The 20,387-nt window shown below is 47.5% G+C and overlaps 1 protein-coding gene across 1 annotated transcript in view; it reads left to right on the forward strand.

The window, feature by feature from the left end:
- Positions 1 to 16,199, forward strand: part of LOC147123754 (dedicator of cytokinesis protein 2-like) — a 1,461,504-nt gene extending 1,445,305 nt beyond the window's left edge. Inside the window, exons 48-52 of the mRNA XM_085975685.1 lie at positions 2,667 to 2,824; positions 5,095 to 5,263; positions 8,971 to 9,064; positions 11,859 to 12,028; positions 15,841 to 16,199. Coding sequence (XP_085831811.1) covers positions 2,667 to 2,824; positions 5,095 to 5,263; positions 8,971 to 9,064; positions 11,859 to 12,028; positions 15,841 to 15,945 — 696 coding nt within the window. The 3' untranslated portion in view covers positions 15,946 to 16,199. The remainder of the gene's footprint in view (positions 1 to 2,666; positions 2,825 to 5,094; positions 5,264 to 8,970; positions 9,065 to 11,858; positions 12,029 to 15,840) is intronic.
- Positions 16,200 to 20,387: the final 4,188 nt, after the last annotated feature.

Here is a 20,387-nt window from a genome sequence, read left to right on the forward strand (position 1 = left end):
AAGCCTCTACCTCTAGACTTGAATATTCCAACACACTCATGGCTGGCCTCCCGCATTCCACCCTATGTAAACTTGAGGTCATCCAAAACGCGGCTGCCTGTGTCCGAACTCGCACCAAGTCCCGTTCACCCATCGCCACTGTGCTCGCTGACCTACATTGGCTCCTGGTTAAAATTCTCATCCTTGTTTTCAAATCCCTCCGTGGCCTCGCCCCTCACTATCTCTGTACTCTCCTTTCAGCCCCACAACCCCCCGAGATATCTGCACTCATCTAATTCTGGCCTCTTGAGCGTCCCTGATGTTAATCACTCAACCATTGGCGGCTGTGCCTTCAGCTGCCTGGGCCCTAAGCTCTGGAATTCCCTCCCTAAACTTCTGCGCCTCTCTACCCCTCTGTCCACCTTTAAGATGCCCCTTAAAACCTACCTCTTTGACCAAGCTTTTGGTCACCTGCCCGAATTTCTCCTTATATGGCTCAGTGTAAAATTTTGTTTTTTGACACTCCTGTGAAGTGCCTTGGGACGTTTTACTATGTTAAAGGTGCTATATAGAAACATAGAAGATAGGAGCAGGAGTAGGCCATTCGGCCCCTCGAGCCTGCTCCGCCATTCAATGTGATCATGGCTGATCATCCAAATTCAGTACCCTGTCCCTGCCTTCTCTCCATACCCCTTGATCCCTTTAGCCTTAAGAAATATATCCAACTCTTTCTTGAATATATTTAATGAATTGGCCTCCACCGCCCTCCGTGGCAGAGAATTCCACAGGTTCACCACTCTCTGGGGGAAGAAATTCCTCATTTCAGTCCTAAATGGCTTACCCCTTATCCTTAGACTATGACCCCTGGTTCTGGACTCCCTGGCCATCAGAAACATCCTTCCTGCATCTAGTCTGTCCAGGCCTGACAGAATTTTATAGGTTTCGATGAGATCCCCTTTCAATCTTCTAAACTCCAGTGAGTATAAGCCCAATTGACACAATCTCTCCTCATACGTCATTCCTGCCATCCCAGGTATCAGCCTGGTGAATCTTCGCTGCACTCCTTCCATGGCAAGAACGTCCTTCCTCAGATAAGGCGACCAAAACTGCACACAATACTCAAGGTGCGGTCTCACCAAGGCCCTGTACAACTGTAGCAAGACATCCTTGTTCCTGTACTCGAACCCTCTTACTACGAAGGCCAACATACCATTTGCCTTCTTAACCGCCTGCTGCACCTGCATGCTTACCTTCAGCGACTGGTGCACAAGGGCACCCAGGTCTCTTTGCACTTCCCCTTCTCCCAATCTATTGCCATTCAAATAATAATCTGCCTTCCTGTTTTTGCCACCAAAGTGGATAACCTCACATTTATCCACATTATAGTGCATTTGCCATGTTTCTGCCCAATCACCTAACCTGTCCAAATCGTACTAGAGTTTCATGACCTCCTCCTCACAGCATACCCTCCCACCCAGCTTTGTATAAATACACGTTGTTGTTGTTTTTGATAGGGGGACCAGGGGGTGTGGGGTGGGGATCTCTGATTCAAGCTGGTCCAAAAGTCATAGTTGGGACCTGATGTCAGCAAGTCCTTCTGGAATTGATGAGTACGTGGAATAGGCTTCTGGAAATGACACTGGAGGCAAAAGCCCTACAGTTCTTTAAGGAACACGTGGACCTTGTGCTGGAAATAGCTGTAAGTGTGTTATGGATGGATGACCTGGGTTGGAATTTCCATTGAATTGGGAAAGAAAATGAGGCGAGGTGCAAAGCAGGCTGCCGGTTCGCTCGCACCCATTTTATGCTTGCTTGTTAAAATTACCCCCAGTAACCAGCGCAGTCCTATCCCCAAAGTGCTTTATCACTAACCCTCAGGAAGCCATTGTCCACTACATCAGCATGACGTAGAACTATATAGAATTACATAGAATTTACAGCACAGAAACAGGCCATTCGGACCAGCTGGTTCGTGCCGGTGTTTATGCTCCACACCAGCCCCCTCCCAACCCTACTTCATCTCACCCTATCTGCTTAACCTTCCATTTCTTTCTCCCTCATGTGTTTATCTAGCTTCACCTTAAATGTATCTGTGCTATTCGCCTTAACCACTCCCTGTGGTAGCGAGTTCCACATTCTCACCACTCTCTGGCTAAAGAAGTTTCTCCTGAATTCCTTATTGGATTTATTAGCGACTGTCTTATATTGATGGCCTCACCCCACATTTTGGACTCACCCGCAAGTGGAAACATCTTCTCTACGTCTACCCTTATCGAACCCCTTCATAATTTTAAAGACCTCTATTAGGTCAAACCTCATCCTTTGCTTTTCTAGAGCAAAGAGCCCCAGCCTGGTCAGTCTTTCCTGATAATTATAACCTCTCAGTTCTGGTATCAACCTTGTAAAAAAAATATTGCACCTTCTCCAGCGCTTCTATAACTTTTTTGATAAGAATTCCATTTTCCACTTGCTTGGGGCTTCTTGGGGTGAGATTCCCAATTTAATTCCAAGCATGAGTTGTTTGGACTCAATCGGATTAGGAATTGGGTTCAGACTTGTTTTATTTCGGACCCTTCTAGTCCTCCTTTTATTCAATGAACGACACAAGAGTCGTTTTGCCATTTTGAGACTGAGATCATGCAAAAATGTATAAAATAATCTCTCTTGGACGTGGTATTCTTTTCCAGTCATTTTTTGAAGAGAGGCGAGGAGGAGGAGGAGGAGGAGGAGGAGGAAGCCGTCCTCGCTCCATGATCCGATCTTTTCGCCCGCTGTCGGTGATCTCTTCGAGTTCCTTGAGTTCTGCAAGCTCTGACAAAGAAACACCCAGGGTCACTGGGGACAGGTAAGTAAAGGAAGAATTGTTATTTCTTCACCAGCTCTCACATCCTCAGCACATCCCAAAGTGTTTCACAGACAAAGAGTTACTTTTGAAGTGTAGTCTTCAACCTTGATGAAGTCCTGCACTATGAGCCTGGACCTGTCTCAGTAATATATAATAATTAATAACAGGGTGGTGTATTAAGCCTCAAACATAGGAACATATATCACCATTCCATCATCATCACTGGGTCAAAATCCTGGAACTCCCTCCCTAACAGCACTGTGGGAGTACCTTCACCACACGGACTGCAGCAGTTCAAGATTAAGGCCCACCACCACCTTCTCAAGGGCAACTAGGGATGGGCAATAATTATCCATATCCCGAGAATTAATCAAATAAAACGTAGGAACAGGAGTAGGCCATTTAGCCTCTCAAGTGTGTTCTGCCATTCTATTAGATCACACATTCTATCCATTGTCACGCCTACTTAATATCAAAGCTCCAATACCCTAGCTTCACGGCCACTGCTGCTGAAACCTTTACCCACATTTCTGCTGCCACCAGACCCGACTTCTCCAGTGCCCTTTGTGCAGCTTCCCAAGCTCAACCCTACATCAACCCCAAGTTCTTCAAAACCCTGCTGCCTACATTCCTTCCCCGCTCTAAGGCCCAGTCGCCCAACGTCATGACCTCCATTGTCTCCCTGTCCTGCGAATGCAATTAATTCACCAAATTGCCTTGTTAACTAGTCCTGCCATGCCCTTGCCCCAGTCTATCTCCGTAACTTCCTCCTGTGTAACCTCCGTCCTCTGTCAGACTCTACCAGATTTGATAGAGGTGTTTAAAACCATGAAGGGTTTAGACAGAGTAAGTAAAGAGAAACTGTTTCCAATGGCCGAAGGATCGGTAACCAGAGGGCACAGATTTAAGGTGATTGGCAAAAGAACCAGAGGCGACACGAGGAAAAACTTTTTTACGCAACGAGCGGTTAGGATTTGGAATTAGGAATTCACTGCCTGATAGGGCGGTGGATACAGATTCAGTAGTAGCCTTCAAAAGGGAATTGGATAAATACTTGAAGGAGAAAAAATTGCAGGGATATGAGGAAAGAGCAGGGGAGTGGGACTAACTGGATTGCTCTTCGAAAGAGCCGGCGCAGACTCGATGGGCCGAATGGCCTCCTTCTATTCTATGATTCTATGAGGTTGAGGTACAGATCAGCCATGATCTAATTGAATGGTGGAATAGGCTCAAGTGGCTGAACAAACTACTCCTGTTCCTGTGTTCACTGTTTCTCTTGGCCTTTAAAAGTCTCCTCAAAGCCTGCCTTGGCGATCAGGCCTTCAGGTCATCCCTCCTGCTGCCTGGCATCCATTTCTCCTCTGCAAAGCACCTTGGGATATTACCTATGGAAAAGACAGTATATAAATGAAAGTTGTAATTTAAATATTGAAGATTTACGAGACTGTATGATAATAACCAGGCTTTGCTGTATTCAACCTCTCTTTTGATAGCATAAGTATGACAGGTTTTGAATACTTTATTCTGGCCTCTTGCGCGTACCCGATTTCCTTCACCCCACCATTGGCGGCCGTGCCTTCAGCTGCCGAGGCGCTAAGCTCTGGAATTCCCTCCCTAAACCTCTCCGCCTCTTTCCTCCTTTAAGACGCTCCTTAAAACCGACCTCTTTGGCCAAGCTTGTGGTCACCTGTCCTAATATCTGCTTATGTGGCTCGGTGTAATGTTGTCTTGTCTGATTAGGCTCCTCTGAAGCGCCTTAAGCCGTTTTACTGTGTGAAAGGCGCTATATCAGCTGTAGCAGTGTCAGCCCTGGCTCAGTGGGTCGCTCTCTCTCACCTCGGAGTCAGAAGGTTGTGGGTTCAAGTCCCACTCCAGAGACTCGAGTGCAAAAATCTAGGCTGACACTCCAGTACAGTGCTGAGGGAGTGCTGCACTGTCAGAGGTGCCGTCTTTCGGATGAGACGTTAAACCGAGGCTCCGTCTGCTCTCTCAGGTGGACGTAAAAGATCCCGCGGCACTATTTTGAAGAGCAGGGGAGTTATCACTGGAGTCCTGGGCCAATATTTATCCCTCAACCAACATCACTACAACAGATTATCCGGTCATTATCACAATGCTGTTTGTGGGAGCCCGCTGTGAGCAAATTGGCTGCCGCGTTTCCTACATTACAACAGTGGCTACACTTCAACAAAGTACTTTATTGGCTGTAAAGAGCATCCTGAGGTCATTAAAGACGCTATATAAATGCAAGTTGCTGCTGTTGTTTACAGTGCAGAGCCGCCGTTGCCGAGGAAACAAGCCTCACGCTCCCAGGAGAAAGTTATGGACAGCGTGACTAAAGATGAAGAGGTGAAGAAGGTCACCAGAAAGGAGAACAGGGTCAGCGGACTGTTTGGCTGCAAAAAATCCATGCCTGCTCCTCCTGCTGACATCGCTGAGGTCAGAGAGCGCACGTTACCTCACGATATGGCAATCATATTCCAACGGGAAAAATCCCTCCCTCCCCTATTTGTAGGAAACGCTTTTGGGAAGATTGTCTTTTTTTATGTATATACAGCCAAACATTAAGTTTAAGAACTTTACTATTCCTCTATGAATAATGAACAAGAATCCTTATTCCACACCCCCAGCACCCGCGCCCCACCCACCGCCTCCCCTCCACCGCCCCCCCGCCCCCCGATATCTAACTGGGCATTTAGAATCCAGATCGAGGAGACCGGGCCTATATTTCCTAGAATTTAGAAAATTAGAGGTGATCTCACTGAAATTTATTAAATTCTTAAGGGGATTGACAGGGTAGATGCTGAGATAATGGTTCCCCAGGCTGGGGAGTCTAGAACCAGGGGTCACAGTCTCAGGATAAGGGGTCGGCCATTTAGGACTGAGATGAGGAGAAATTTCTTCACTCAGAGGCTGGTGAATCTTTGGAATTCTCTGCCCTCAGAGGGCTGTGGATGCTCAATTGTTGAGTATATTCAAGACTGAGATCGATAGATTTTTGGATATTAAGGGAATCAAGGGTTATGAGGATAGTGGAGATGAGGTAGAAGATCAGCCATGATCTTATTGAATGGCGGAGCAGGCTCGGAGATCCGAATGGCCGACTCCTGTTCCTACTCCTTATGTTCTTAATCAAAGTCACCCAATTAGATCAGTCGCACTCATCCTGAGGGGCCCCTCGAGGCTCATGTTCTTTCACCTCACCAGAGATGTTGATCCTGGTGGCTCACCATCCGTGACCTCGGACCGCCTCGGGCCTCCTCTGCTGCTCATCCAACCGCCGAAACCCCAAACCCGCCCCCTCGGCCCTCAAGCTAGTACAATAACCCAAGACTTACTGACGCACCCAGGATGCAATCTGGGTGGAAACAGCGAGCTGCTCATCTCGACCTGTCCCGCTCAATTCCGCGCTGCCCCTCTGCTGACTCTCCCCACCGCCTCAAGGCCACCTGTACAGCAGGTGTCTTTCAACGTGATGTGTGCTGGAAGGTGAGCCTGAGCAGAGTTTGCACGCTCGCTGTTAACTGGTGCTTAACGAGCCAAAAAAAAACATTCGCACCAGCTCCGTGCAACAAAGTTAATCCAGATTATGCCCTGGAGAGATTCTAGGTGCAAAAACAAATGCAGAAATTACCATCCTTATCACACACCTTAGTGTGTGTGTTAGCTCTATCACAGAAGAATGTCACTCCCTTCGTGTTCATTTTCAACATACCCCTCCGGGGATGGGGGATCTTAGCTACAAGGACAGGTTGGAGAAGCTGGATTTGTTTTCATTAGAGCAAAGGAGGTTGAGGGGTGATTTGATCGAGGTGTACAAGATTATGATGGGTTTGGATAGGCTAGACGGGGAAAGGCTGTTCCCACTAGTTGATGGTACAAGGACTAGGGGACACAGATTTAAGGTTTTGGGCAAGAGATACAGGGGGGACGTAAGGAAAAACTTTTTTACGCAGCGAGTGGTGGGGACCTGGAACTCGCTGCCGACGGAAGTGGTGGAAGCGGAGACACTCAATGTTTTCAGGGGGAGACTGGATAGGCACTTGAGGGAAATAAACTTGCAGGGCTACGGGGACAGAGCGGGGGAATGGGACTGACTGGATTGCTCGACAGAGAGCCGGCACGGACTCGATGGGCCAAATGGCCTCCTTCTGGTTGCAATATACTAAAATTCCCTAGACTCTGGAGAGGTCCCAGCGGATTGGAAAACCGCAAATGTAACACCCCTATTTAAGAAAGGAGGGAGACAGAATGCAGGAAACTATAGACCAGTTAGCCTAACATCTGTCGTTGGGAAAATGCTGGAGCCCATCATTAAGGAAGCAGTAGCAGGGCATTTGGAAAATCATAATGCAGTCAAGCAGAGTCAGCATGGTTTTATGAAAGGGAAATCATGTTTCACAAATTTGCTGGAATTCTTTGAGGAGGTAACGAGCAGGGTGGACAATGGTGAGCCAGTGGATGTGGTGTATTTGGATTTCCAGAAGGCATTCGATAAGGTGCCACATAAAAGGTTACTGCATAAGATAAGAGCTCACGGAGTTGGGGGTAATATATTAGCATGGATAGAGAATTGGCTAACTAACAGAAAGCAGAGATTTGGGATAAATGGGTAATTTTCCGGTTGGTAAACGGTAACTAGTGGGGTGCCACAGGGATCGGTGCTGGGGCCTCAACGATTTACAATCTACATTAATGACTTGGATGAAGGGACCGAGTGTAATATAGCCAAGTTTGCGGATGATACAAAGATGGGTGGGAAAGCAAGTTGTGCAGAGGACTCAAAGAATCTGCAAAGGCATATAGACAGGCTAAGTGAGTGGGCAAACATTTGGCAGATGGAGTATAATGTGGGAAAGTGCGAGGTTATCCACTTTGGCAGGAAAAATAAAAAAGCAAATTATTATTTAAATGGAGAGAGATTACAAAATGCTACAGTTCAGAGGGACCTGGGGGTCCTTGTGCATGAAACACAAAAAGTTAGCATGCAGGTACAGCAAGTAATCAAAAAGGCAAATGGAATGTTGGCCTTTATTGCAAGGGGGCTGGAGTATAAAAGCAGGGAAGTCCTGCTACAACTGTACAGGGTATTGGTGAGACCACACCTTGAGTACTGCGTACAGTTTTGGTCTCCTTATTTAAGGAAGGATATACCTGCATTGGAGGCAGTTCAGAGACGATTCACCAGGTTAATTCCAGAGATGAGGGGGTTGACTTATGAGGAAAGGGTGAGCAGGCTGGGCCTATACTCATTGGAATTTAGAAGAATGAAAGGTGATCTTATTGAAACATATAAGATACTGAGGGGGATCGGCAGGGTAGATGCAGAGAGGTTGTTTCCCCTCATGGGGAACTCTAGAACTCGGGGGCAGAGTTTCAGAATAAAGGGTCGCCCTTTTAGAACTGAGATGAGGAGGAATTTCTTCTCTCGTTAATCTGTGGAATTCTCTGCCCCAGAGAGCCGTGGAGGCCGGGTCATTAAATACATTTAAGGTGGAGATAGACAGATTTTTGCAAGATAAGGGAGTGAAGGGTTATGGGGAGCGGCCAGGGAAGTGGCTTTGAGCCCAAGATCAGCCATGATCTCATTGAATGGCAGAGCAGGCTCGAGGGGCCAAGTGGCCGATTCCTGCTCCTATTTCTTATGTTCTTATGTGCCGTTATGATATGACTCTATGTCAGCGACAGTTACAGAAACCAAGCAGCTTATTGACTACATAATGAACTAAAAAATTGTACCAGACAGGCACTGTGGGCAGTTCACTTGAACAAGGTACCAGATGGGCGTACTGGGGAATTGACACAAACACAATACAGGACTAGGGGGCCCCTTGAGGCTAACGTTCCTTCAACTGTGGCCCTCGCCAGGGATGTTGAAGGTTGACACGAACACAATACAGGACAGGGGGTATATTGGGCACTCCACTCAGATATGGTACCAGACTGCAGGCAGCAGCTGTCCAACATTTTGCACTGCATCGGGACAGTGTTGATGACACTCTCTAATTTGTTTATGACTTTATTAAAACGTCTGCACTGGGGGAAATATCAGAGGGTGGGGAAGCTGGGGTCTTGAAACTGAAGCCCGGTTGAGTTGATTATTTCTAATGATGACATTTTGAGGATGTTAATTTCTGTCTTTTTAGGAGCCTTCAAGGTTGTCACAACTTGTGAGCGAGACAAAACCGGTGGAAAGTAATCCGGAGCAGCCCGCCAAAGAAAATAGTGCGAGTCCCACAGGTAGGGGCCGGGTGTTTCATCGCAGCGGTGTCACGTGGCCTTCCTTGTTCCCTTTCCGCACCTCACAGCCCTTCTGTTTCTCAATCTCAGGGATGTGTGACCACTCCTCGCGCCCAACTCCCAGCGTGAAACCGTTCACCAAGTTTAAGTGTTTTTCGCAGGGTCAGCTCATGTGAAGGAGGCTCTCCGGACATTTGATATCACCCTTTCCAAAATAACAAACCTACCATCTTTCCTTTATGAATCCAGCTGTTCCTTACATGAGTCCAGGGCGCTGGCCCCAACCACCCTTCGTGACTGCCCGCTTACGGTTGCTAAACATAGTAACATAGAAGATAGGAGCAGGAGTAGGCCATTCGGCCCCTCGAGCCTCCTCCGCCATTCAATGAGATCATGGCTGATCATTCAAATTCAGTACCCTGTCCCTGCCTTCTCCCCATATCCCTTGATCCCTTTAGCCTTAAGAAATATATCTAACTCCTTCTTGAGTATATTTAATGAATTGGCCTCCACTGCCTTCTGTGGTAGAGAATTCCACAGGTTCACCACTCTCTGAGTGAAGAAATTCCTCCTCATCTCTGTCCTAAATGGCTTACCCCTTATCCTTAGACTGTGACCCCTTGTTCTGGACTCCCCGGACATTGGGAACATCCTTCCTGCATCCAGTCTGTCCAGTCCTGTTAGAATTTTATAGGTTTCAATGAGATCCCCTCTCATTCTTCTAAACTCCAGCGAGTATAAGCCCAATCGACCCAATCTCTCCTCATACGTCATTCCTGCCATCTCAGGCATCAGTCTGGTGAATCTTCGTTGCACTCCCTCCATGGCAAGAACATCCTTCCTGAGATAAGGCAACCAAAACTGCACACAATACTCAAGGTGTGGTCTCACCAAAGCCCTGTACAACTGCAGCAAGACATCCTTGTTCTTGTACTCGAACCCTCTTGCTACGAAGGCCAACATACCATTTGCCTTCTTAACCGCCTGCTGCACCTACATGCTTAACTTCAGCGACTGGTGCACAAGGACACCCAGGTCTCGTTGCACTTCCCCTTCTCCCAATCGAACTCTGGTTAGAGGCAATCCCAAGAGGTTTGTGACATTCTGACCATGTGACATCTGACCATGCGACATCTGAGCACGCAATGTCTGCCCACATGTCTGAGCTGCAGCTCTCGCTCACAACCCCACAAAGGTATTAAGGGATATGGGTCAAAGGCGGGTATATGGAGTTAGGTCACAGATCAGCCATGATCTCATTGAATGGCGGAATAGGCTGGAGGGGCTCAATGGTCTCCTCCTGTTCCTATGTTCCAGTTGCACCCCCTCAGATCCTTTTCAAATACTTAACCTTTGAAATGATGAGGGCAATGCGGTTGATGTGGTGTACATGGACTTCCAAAAGGCGTTTGATAAAGTGCCGCATAATAGGCTCGCCAGCCATGAAATAAAAGGGACAGTGGCAGCATGGGTACGGAATTGGCTAACTGACAGGAAACAGAGAGTGGTGGTGAACGGTTGTTTTTCGGACTGGTGGAAGGTATACAGTGGTGTTCCCCAGGGGTCGGTACTAGGACCACTGCTTTTCTTGATATATATTAATGACTTGGACTTGGGAGTACAGGGCATAATTTCAAAATTTGCTGATGACACACAACTTGCAAGTATAGTGAACAGTGAGGAGGATAGTGATAGACTTCAAGAAGACATAGACAGGCTGGTGGAATGGGCGGACACGTGGCAGATGAAATTTAACGCAGAAAAGTGCAAAGTGATACATTTTGGTAGGAAGAATGAGGAGAGACAATATAAACTAAAGGGTACAATTCTAAAGGGGGTGCTTGAACAGAGACCTGGGGGAATATATATACAAATCACTGAAGGTGGCAGGGCAAGTTGAGAAACTGGTTAAAAAAGCTTATGTGATCCTGGGCTTCATAATTAGAGGTATAGAGTACAAAAGCAAGGAAGTTATGATGAACCTGTATAAAACACTGGTTCAGCCTCAACTGGAGTATTGTGTCCAATTCTGGGTGCCACACTTTGGGAAGGATGTGAAGGCCTTAGAGAGGGTGCAGAAATGATTTACGAGAATGATTCCAGGGATGAGGGACTTCAGTTACGTGGATAGACTAGAGAAGCTGGGGTTGTTCTCCTTAGAGCAGAGAAGGTTGAGAGGAGATTTGATCGAGGTGTTCAAAATCATGAGGGGTCTGGACAGAGCAGATAGAGAGAAACTGTTCCCATTGGTGGAAGGTTCGAGAACCAGAGGACACAGATTTAAGGTGATTGGCAGAACCAAAGGCGACATGAGGAAAACATTTTTACGCAGCGAGTGGTTAGGATCTGGAATCCACTGCCTGAATGGGTGGTGGAGGCAGACTCAATCGTGGCTTTCAAAAGGGAATTGGATAGGTACCTGAAGGAAAAAAAAATTGCGGGGCTACGGGGAGAGAGCGGGGGAGTGGGACTAGCTAAATTGCTCTCGCAAAGAGCTGGCACAGGCTCGATGGGTTGAATGGCCTCCTTCTGTGCTGTAACCATTCTATGATGCTATGGTTCTATGAAATGATGTTTTTGTCTCATCTCAATAGTCACTTGTGGTGAAGCATCCCATAGTCTAATAGTACTCAGTTCAAGACCCTTCCCCCTTGGATTTTCAAGGGGGAGTTGGGAAAAATTTGGAAAATAAAACACCAGTGCCAACATAAAAGTGATGTTCTTAGCACACTGTTTGTTTTCTCTGGGTGACCGTTTTCATCTCTAATCTCATTGTCCTCTGTGTGGTCCACAGCTCAGGCCATTGGTGTCACCAATGGGTTCAGTGGGCAGATAAAGAGTGCCAGGCCTCCCCCATTGCCCAGGAAGATTAACCCAACCCTCCTGGAGAATTTCAGTCTGGATCAGGTAGACCCTCCGACCTCTCCTGTCAAGGGGCCAGGGAAAGAGCCGTCCCAGAGTAAGGTGAGTCAAAGCTACGGAATTAAATAAATCCTCGGCACGTGCCGCACTTTCTCTTGACATGAATTTTTGGAACGTGTTTTCAGCTCCGCCAATGTAAATGGAAATCCTGGGGGGGAAAATTTGATTGCTTTGCGCCTCCCGTTAGCGCCCCCGAAGAGGGCGCTAATGGGGCGCAAAGCAACTAGCGCCCGGGCGTGACGATGTTTGCACTGCTCGCGAAATTGACCAGACATTTTGCGGCGACGCTAAACACTACCGCCACAATCTCCTGCGCCTGCAGATCGTGACGTCAGTCGCGTGCACAACGCCCCGTTAGTGCCCCGGACTGGATATTGAGTGGCGCCCCCTGCCTTTCCGCCTGCCGCTAGCAACAACAGGTTGAGGGGAGCGTTTTGCAGTCGGGAAGGGACTGAGGGAGCGCTATTTAAAGGCGACCGCTTCCTGCCTTTTTTTGTCAGCGACATTTTTGCACCACGCATTCTGAGAGAGAGAGACTTCTGGAGAGATTCAACGCTGTGTGAAGGAGTTTTGGGTATTGAGCAGCACTTTGCAGGTTCATTGTGATTTGACCTTCCTTGCATCGATTTAGAAGAGACTGTGAGGGCTGCCCTCTGAGCTCTTTCCCTGGGCCTCTCCATTGTTCTTTCCAGCAGATTTGATGTACAGGTCTCTCCAGGCTGAGATTCAAGGCTGCAATGAGCAGGGTGTGGATGGAGAGCAAGATCGACCCTCCCCTTTAAGAACTGGCCGGCGCCATTGTGTCTGTGTTCCATTGCTGACTGACATCACATGAGCTTCGCCAGCGCTCTGAGGTAGCGCCTCGCTCCTCGGCATTAGCGCCTTGAGAGGTGTGTAGCGCCTGATTTAACGCTCCAATCACCTCCAGGGGCGATAGAAGCCAAGTTTGCAGTCGGAGGTAATAATTAGCGCCAGGCACTAAACTTTGCGCCCGGCCGATAATTGCACCCCAAACGGGGGCGATACCGAATTTCTCCCCCCTGGAGTCTAGACTTGACATCGTCTCACCCGTTTTATGTTCCTAAAACAGGTTCAACATTGACCAATTTAGCAATGAAGAGGCCCTAGGGTTGACAACCCTGCTTGGATGTATTTCATCACACGACCTCTCACTTCCAACCTCCCCGTAACCATGTCCTCGCCATTGGTCGCCCAACACCTCCACCCTTGTGTCATTCCGCTCTCCCACCCCAATTTGAAAGCGATCGGGATCTTTATTATCCATTGGATGATTCTTGACCATCTATCAAACAGCATTTTTCCCACATCCAGCATTTCTACAACTAAGAAATGAAAGTTTTCAAAGAAAAGGGAGAAAAGCACTTTTTTTTTTGATGCTCCTAACCTTTTTCCCCCGGGGCGTTGCTTGCAGCCGTGTTCTGGAGATCAGTCTGTAATTCCTGGAGACTCCAGGGAAATCCTGAATAGTTGGCGACCCTAACAGGCCCGGGACCGTTCTTCACGGGGGTTTGGGCCACCGCTAAATTGGTCAGGGCCCTTTTTTTTTTTTCAGCTGGCCCTGGCGGCCGCCTGAAATGAGCACAGTCCTCATTTCAATTCGGACTCCTACTAAGTTTGCTTGCTCCGGTCAAGAGTTTGAACTGCTCAAGGCCGGCCATTTCCGGGGTCTTGCCCAGCCTAACCAGCAGTCGCCTTCAATGGACCGTTGGAGGCCGCTCGTAAAAAGGCCCAAAAGAACCTTGCAAAAGCTCTGGTACCTTGCGGAGTCGGAAGGGGCAGGCATCGCCAACCCTCCAGGGTTGAGCTGGAGTCTCCAGGAATTGAAGAGAACACTGCTGCGAGCAGCTCCGGGAGAAAGAAGCATCAGGGGCTTTCCAAAAAAAAAATGCATTCGCTTATTAGTTTCAAAAATATTGGAGAGGGGGGCAAAAGGGCTGTTTGACTGAGAGTCAAGAATCGTCTAAACGGGTAACGAGACTTCTGTCCGCTTCCCAATTGGCTGCGAGGATGGACGTGTCGGGCGACCCAATGGCGGGAGCGGGGAATTGGAAGCAGGAGGTCATGCGATGAAATCTCCAGGAATATGTCCAACCGGAGCTGGCAACCCTAAGTCCAACAATCCACCAAGCCATGTCGGGTAGGCGGCGGGCTGGTGGGGAGGCGTGGGTGGGGAGAAGGAAATAGCGGAGAGAGACCCGGTAGTGGGCGGGGGGCGACTCTCGTGGGGCCAGGATAAGCATTCGTGTATCCTCCTGGCCCGGCCACATGAAAACCATTTAATCCAAAAAAAAAAACCTTATCTTCACAATTTCCGGAACGGCATCCAGCGGCCTCTTTAAGGCTGCTCAATGCTCAGTTACACTGTGTCCCAGGACCCCGATTTAAGCATCATAAGGAGGCGCCTGCCTCTTTCGGGCCTACTCGAAAAATCGCATCAGGCGGGCCTCAGGCTGCGAGTGAGTGAGAAAGGTTTAGGAATTCAGGAGAAACTTCTTTACCCAGAGAGTGCGGAACTCGCTACCACAGGAAGTGGTTGAGGTGAATAGTTTTTTTACATTTTATTTATTCATGGGATGTGGGCATCGCCAGCATTTATTGCCCATCCCTAATTGCCCTTGAGGAGGTAGTGCTAAGCCACCATTTACAGAGAGCAGTTAAGAGTCAACCACATTGCGATGTGGCCTGGAGCCACATATAGGCCAGGACAGCAGATTTCTTTCCCTAAAGGACATTAGTGAACCAGATTGGTTTTATAACTCTTCTGGTAGTTTCATGGTCACCATTACTGATACTAACTTTTTTTTTTCCTCTCCATTCCAGATTTATTTAATTAATTGAATTTTAAATTCCCCGTGGGATTTGAATTCTTGTCTTATGGATCATTAGGATCACTACTGGATTATTAGCCCAGTAACATTACCACTATGCTACTGTTCCCTTAGTTTAGATCTATTTAAGGAGAAGCTAGATAAGCACATGAGGGAGAAAGGATTAGAAGGATATGTTGATGGGGTGAGATGAAATAGGGTGGGAGGAGGCTCGTGTGGAGCATGACCCAGTTGGGCCGAATGGCCTGTTTCTATGCTGTAAGTGCTATGTAATTCTATGTCAAGTTATTTTTTTAGATTCTCTCTACCACCTCATTCAACAACAACAACAACTTGTATTTATATAGCACCTTTAACATAGTAAAAATGTCCCAAGGCGCTATCGGACAAAGTTTGGCCCGAGTCACACAAGGAGAAATTAGGGCAGGTGACCAAAAGCTTGGTCGAAGAGGTAGGTTTTAAGGAGCGTCTTAAAGGAGGAAAGAGAGGTAGCGAGGCAGAGAGGTTTAGGCAGGGAATTCCCAGAGCATAGGTTCTAATCTTTTCATTATCGGTGAAAAACGGGGAGCTAGTGAGACCAAGATGGGAATCCCCCCCTCCCCCGAGTGTCTAAATCGGCCTGTGATCCTCCCCCCCCCCTTTCCCTGCCGCTACACTCGCTTAAAACCTGTTACATCTCAAAACGTTAACTCTATTTTCTCTCCACGGATGTTGCCTGGCCTGCTGAGTTTTTCCAGCATTTTCTGTTGTTACACCTTAAACCTTTGCCAGTTCTGACGAAGGGGTCATCGACCTGAGACGTTAACTCGGTTTCTCTCTCCACAGATGCCGCCTGACCTGCTGAGCGTCTTCCAGCATTTTTCCTGTTTTTGTTTCAGACTTGCAGCGTCCGCGGCGGTATTTTTGCCCCGGTGACGGGCCCGGCCCGGTTTTTGGGTCGTAACTCTCTCACCTCAACGCACTCGGTTGACCTTTTCCTTTTTTTTTTTCTTTTCTTTCGAACAGGCTGCGTGCCCGCCAACGGCGCCGGATGGCGGCAAACTTCTCAAGTCGCCGCCGCCCCCTCCACCACCAAAGAGCAAGCGGCTGGCACCTGCCCCGCAGAGCTGACCCGCACACCTTCTCAAGACAAGAAGAAGCTTTTCCAACCTCGGCGCAGTGCTCAGAGTGCAACGGTCGGATCGGTAGCGTGGGACGTCACGTTACCTAGCAACAGGACCAGAGCGCGGGACGTCACGTTACCTAGCAACAGGACCAGAGCGTGACCCCCCTCCCCCTCCCCCTGTTTGTTGCAGTGTGTTAAAACGGTCCTCGCACCACGTTAAGAATTTTTTAAAACAAATATACCTCTCTGTTTTGTTTAAGAGCGACTCGATCATTATTTCAGCACTTTAATCACAGGGTGCGAGGCAGACATACAATGAGGGACGGTGAGCCGTGGGAATCTGAAACAAAAAGGCGTTGCTAGTGGTCCGTTGGCAGCAAGTCTGTAGGACTCACCCAATCAGCACATTTTTCACTGTGAAAAAATAAGAAAGAACTTACATTTATATAACACCTTTCACAGCCTCAGGATGTCCCAAAGTGCTTTGCCTTTCCCGAACAAGAGAGAGTCTAACCACCTCCCCTTGACATTCAGTTGCATTACTGTCACCAGATCCCCCACCCTCAACACCCTGGAGGTCACCGTTGACCAGAAACTCAACAGGAACAGCAACATTAAATGCTGCGGCTACTAGACCAGGTCAGAACTCGGGTGCTTCTGCGGCGAGTGGCTCATCTCCTGACTCCCCGAACCCTCTCCACCACCTCGCCACAAGTCAGGAGTGTGATGGAATTCTCCAATGTACTTCATTGGCTGCAAATGGCTTTGCGACATCCTGAGGTCGTGCAAGGCTCTATATAAATGCAAGTTAATTCTTTCTTCTGTACTCTCCACTTGCCTGGATGAGTGCAGCCCCAACAACACTCACGAAGCTCGACACCATCCAGGTTAAAGCAACCCATTTGATCGACAGCCCATCCACCACCTTAAACATTCACTCCCACCGTTACCGGCGCACCGTGGCTGCAGTGTGTACCATCTACAAGATGCACTGCAGCAACTCGCCAAGGCTTCTTCGGCAGCACCTCCCAAACCCGCGACCTCTACCACCTAGAAGGACAAGGGCAGCAGGCGCATGGGAACATCACCACCTCCAAGTTCCCCTCCAAGTCACACACCGTCCTGATTTGGAAATATATCGGCCGTTCCTTCATCGTCGCTGGGTCAGAATCCTGGAACTCCCTCCCTAACAGCACTGTGGGAGCACCTTCACCACATGGACTGCAGTGGTTCACGAAGGCGGTTCACCACCACCTTCTCGAGGGCAATTAGGGATGGGCAATAAATGCCGGCCTTGTCAGCAACACCCACATCCCAAAAGTGAAAAAAACATAAAATTAACAGCAAAAAACAGAAGTACTTTTGAAGTGTGGTCACTGTTGTAATGTAGGAAACGCGGCAGCCAATTTGCACACAACAAGATCCCACAAACAGCAATATGATGATCACCAGATCATCTACTTTTTAATGATAAAAGCAGTAAATGCTGGAAAACATGTAGGAGGTCGATGGCAGCTGTGGATAGAGAAACAGAGTTAATGTTTCGAGTTGATGACCTTTTGTCAGAACCAGTCATCGGCCTGATATGTTGAAAGTATTTTCACTTTTGTTTCTTAGTGTTGTTGATTGAGGGATCAATATTGGCCAGGTTGTAAGGATTCCGGGGTTTCTTTTAAACTGGTTTAAGGTAATCTACCTGGCCAGCAGTCTTTTTGCTGCTGCACTCTAAACCAATTTACAAACAGCGGTTTCGAATCGCTACCCCTCCTTTAGTTCTGAGTGGAGGAACTTATAATTAATGATATTAAAACGGAACACGTGGTTTGGATGAGAGAAAAAAATCAAGCTTTATTAACTAAAAGAAACTATAATCACAATATCAAACTATCCCACACGAACACAGTAAAATTGTAAAACTATATATCAAGGGGGTACACACGGCAAAAACGAGGGACACAATGGCTACAATGTATTTAAACAATCTTAGCAATTCCCTTAAATCACCATCCCCCCTTAACTCCTGCTAAGTTGCCTTGTTGAGAGTCAAAAAATCTCTGCTCACATGGTCCAGCGAAGAGAGAGAGAGAGCTCACCTTATCGTCCCAGGAAGTCAAGAGCCCAGAGTCAAGAGAAAGAGCTAGCTTCAGCATCTATCTTTATATCTGGTGAGCCCCTCCCGTCCTGCCTTGCAGGCTGTGTGCAAAATTCCCCTGTGATAGGCTAACTCAAAGTGGTTAGATTGAGTTAATGTGATTTTCAGAGCTCCCTTTGCTGAAACAAAAAGGGAGATACATCTGCTCTATAGTCCAGTACTGGGTGATTGGAAACCCATTTAAAGTTAACGCTTCCCATTCAAGGTGCAAACGTCTCTTCTGCAGTTTCAGGTGTATCTAAACAGCATTCAGTTGCTTTGGAAACAAAGCATTGTCCTTGTCTTCAGCCATGTGGTGACAGCCATTTTATCCCTGGAAAGTTAAAAGCACATCGCTCAGGGATCCTTTAATCAAAAAAAATGAATCTTCAGAACTGTAGATTATTGCGAATTCTTACAAGGTCACCAGGGAGAAAACTCTCCTGCTCTCCTTCGAATAATTTTTCCTGTGGGATCTTTCTCGTCCACCCTGAGAGGGCAGACGGGACTTCAGTTTAATATCTCATCTGAAAGTCGGCACCTCCAACAGTGCAGCGCTCCCTCAGTACTGCACTGGGAGTGTCAGCCTAGCTTTATGTGCTCACGTCTCTTGGAGTGGGACTTGAGCCCATGAACCAATTTGATTCAGGAGTGAGAGGGCTACCCACTGAGCCACTGGGAAAGTCCACTTAGATCGTTAGAGGTGCGAACCGTCATCAGAACTCGGGAGTTTCAGCTGAAAAGATGAATCTATCTTCTCTCTGTCAGACGCTGACTGTCCTGCTGCATGTCTGTAACGGTCTTAACACGTCACTCAGAATTAGAAACACAGAAAAATAGGAGCAGGAGTAGGCCCTTCGAGCCTGCTCCTCCATTCAATATGATCATGGCTGATCCTCTATCTCAATACCATATCTCTCCCCATACCCCTTGATGCCTTTTGTGTCTAGAAATCTATCTCTCTCCTTCTTAAACATATTCAGTGACTTGGCCTCCACAGCCTCCTGTGGTAGAGAATTCCACAGGTTCACCACCCTCTGAGTGAAGAAATTTCTTCTCATCTCAGTCCTAAATGTCCTACCCTGTATCTTGAGACTGTGACCCTCGTTCTAGACCCCCCCAGCCAGGGGAAACATCCTCCCTGCATCTAGTCTGTCTAGCCCTGTCAGAATTTTATATGTTTCAATGAGATCCCCTCTCATTCTTCTAAACTCTAGTGAATACAGGCCTAGTCGACCCAATCTCGCCTCATACGACAGTCCTGCCATCCCAGGAATCAGTCTGGTGAACCTTCGCTGCACTCCCTCTATGGCAAGTATATCCTTTCTTAGGTAAGGAGACCAAAACTGCACACACTACTCCAGGTGTGGTCTCACCAAGGTCTCAATGCACATCACGTACAACAAATTTCTTCCTATGCAGTTCTATGAGAGCAAAATAACAGGCACCTGGGATTAGGAATGGTGCTTGTGTGGCGACCAAACATCAACACAGAGTGGGTTGGGCTGAATGGTCTGCTTTCATGTTATAATTCCTATGTAATTCTATCTTTCGAGTATGTTGACTGTTGTTATCCAGGCAAACATGGCAGCGATTCTACACATAGCAAGATCCCAGAAACAATGAGTTGAATGATTACTTAATCTTTTGTTTCAGTAGAGTCGGTTGAGGACATTGGGGCGAGCGCTCTACTCTACTCTAGATAGTGCCATGGGATTGTGTACATTCACCTGGATCATTAAAACAGGCACATGTGGCTTTGGTTTTATTGTTTCATGATGAGGAACATCAAAGCTTAGATTAGACAATAAAGAATGACTTGCATTTCTATAGCGCCTTTCACAACCACCAGACATCCCAAAGCACTTTACAGCCAATGAAGTACTTTTGAAGTGTAGTCACTGTTGTAATGTAGGAAACACGGCAGCCAATTTGCACACAGCAAGCTCCCACAAACAGCAATATGATAATGACCAGATAATCTGTTTTTAGTCGTGTTGATTGAGAGATAAATATTGGCCTCAGGACACATGGGATCACCCTGCTCCTCTTCAAAATAGTAAAATGGGGTTTTTTGCGTCCACCTGAGAGAGCAGACGGGGCCTCGGTTTAACGTCTCATCCAAAAGCAGGCACCTCTGACAGTGCAGCACTCCACCAGAGTGTCAGCCTAGATTTTTGTGCTCAAGTCCCTTGAGTGGGACTTGAACCCACAACCTTCTGACTCAGAGGTGAGTGTGCTGCCCACTTTATTTTTATTTTTTTATGATACTTTATTGAACATTAAGAACATTTACAACATCGTGATCATTTCATT

The sequence above is a fragment of the Somniosus microcephalus genome, chromosome 2, assembly GCF_052327205.1.
Source record: "Somniosus microcephalus isolate GS21.2 chromosome 2, FLI_Smic_1.0, whole genome shotgun sequence".
NCBI lineage: Eukaryota > Metazoa > Chordata > Chondrichthyes > Squaliformes > Somniosidae > Somniosus > Somniosus microcephalus.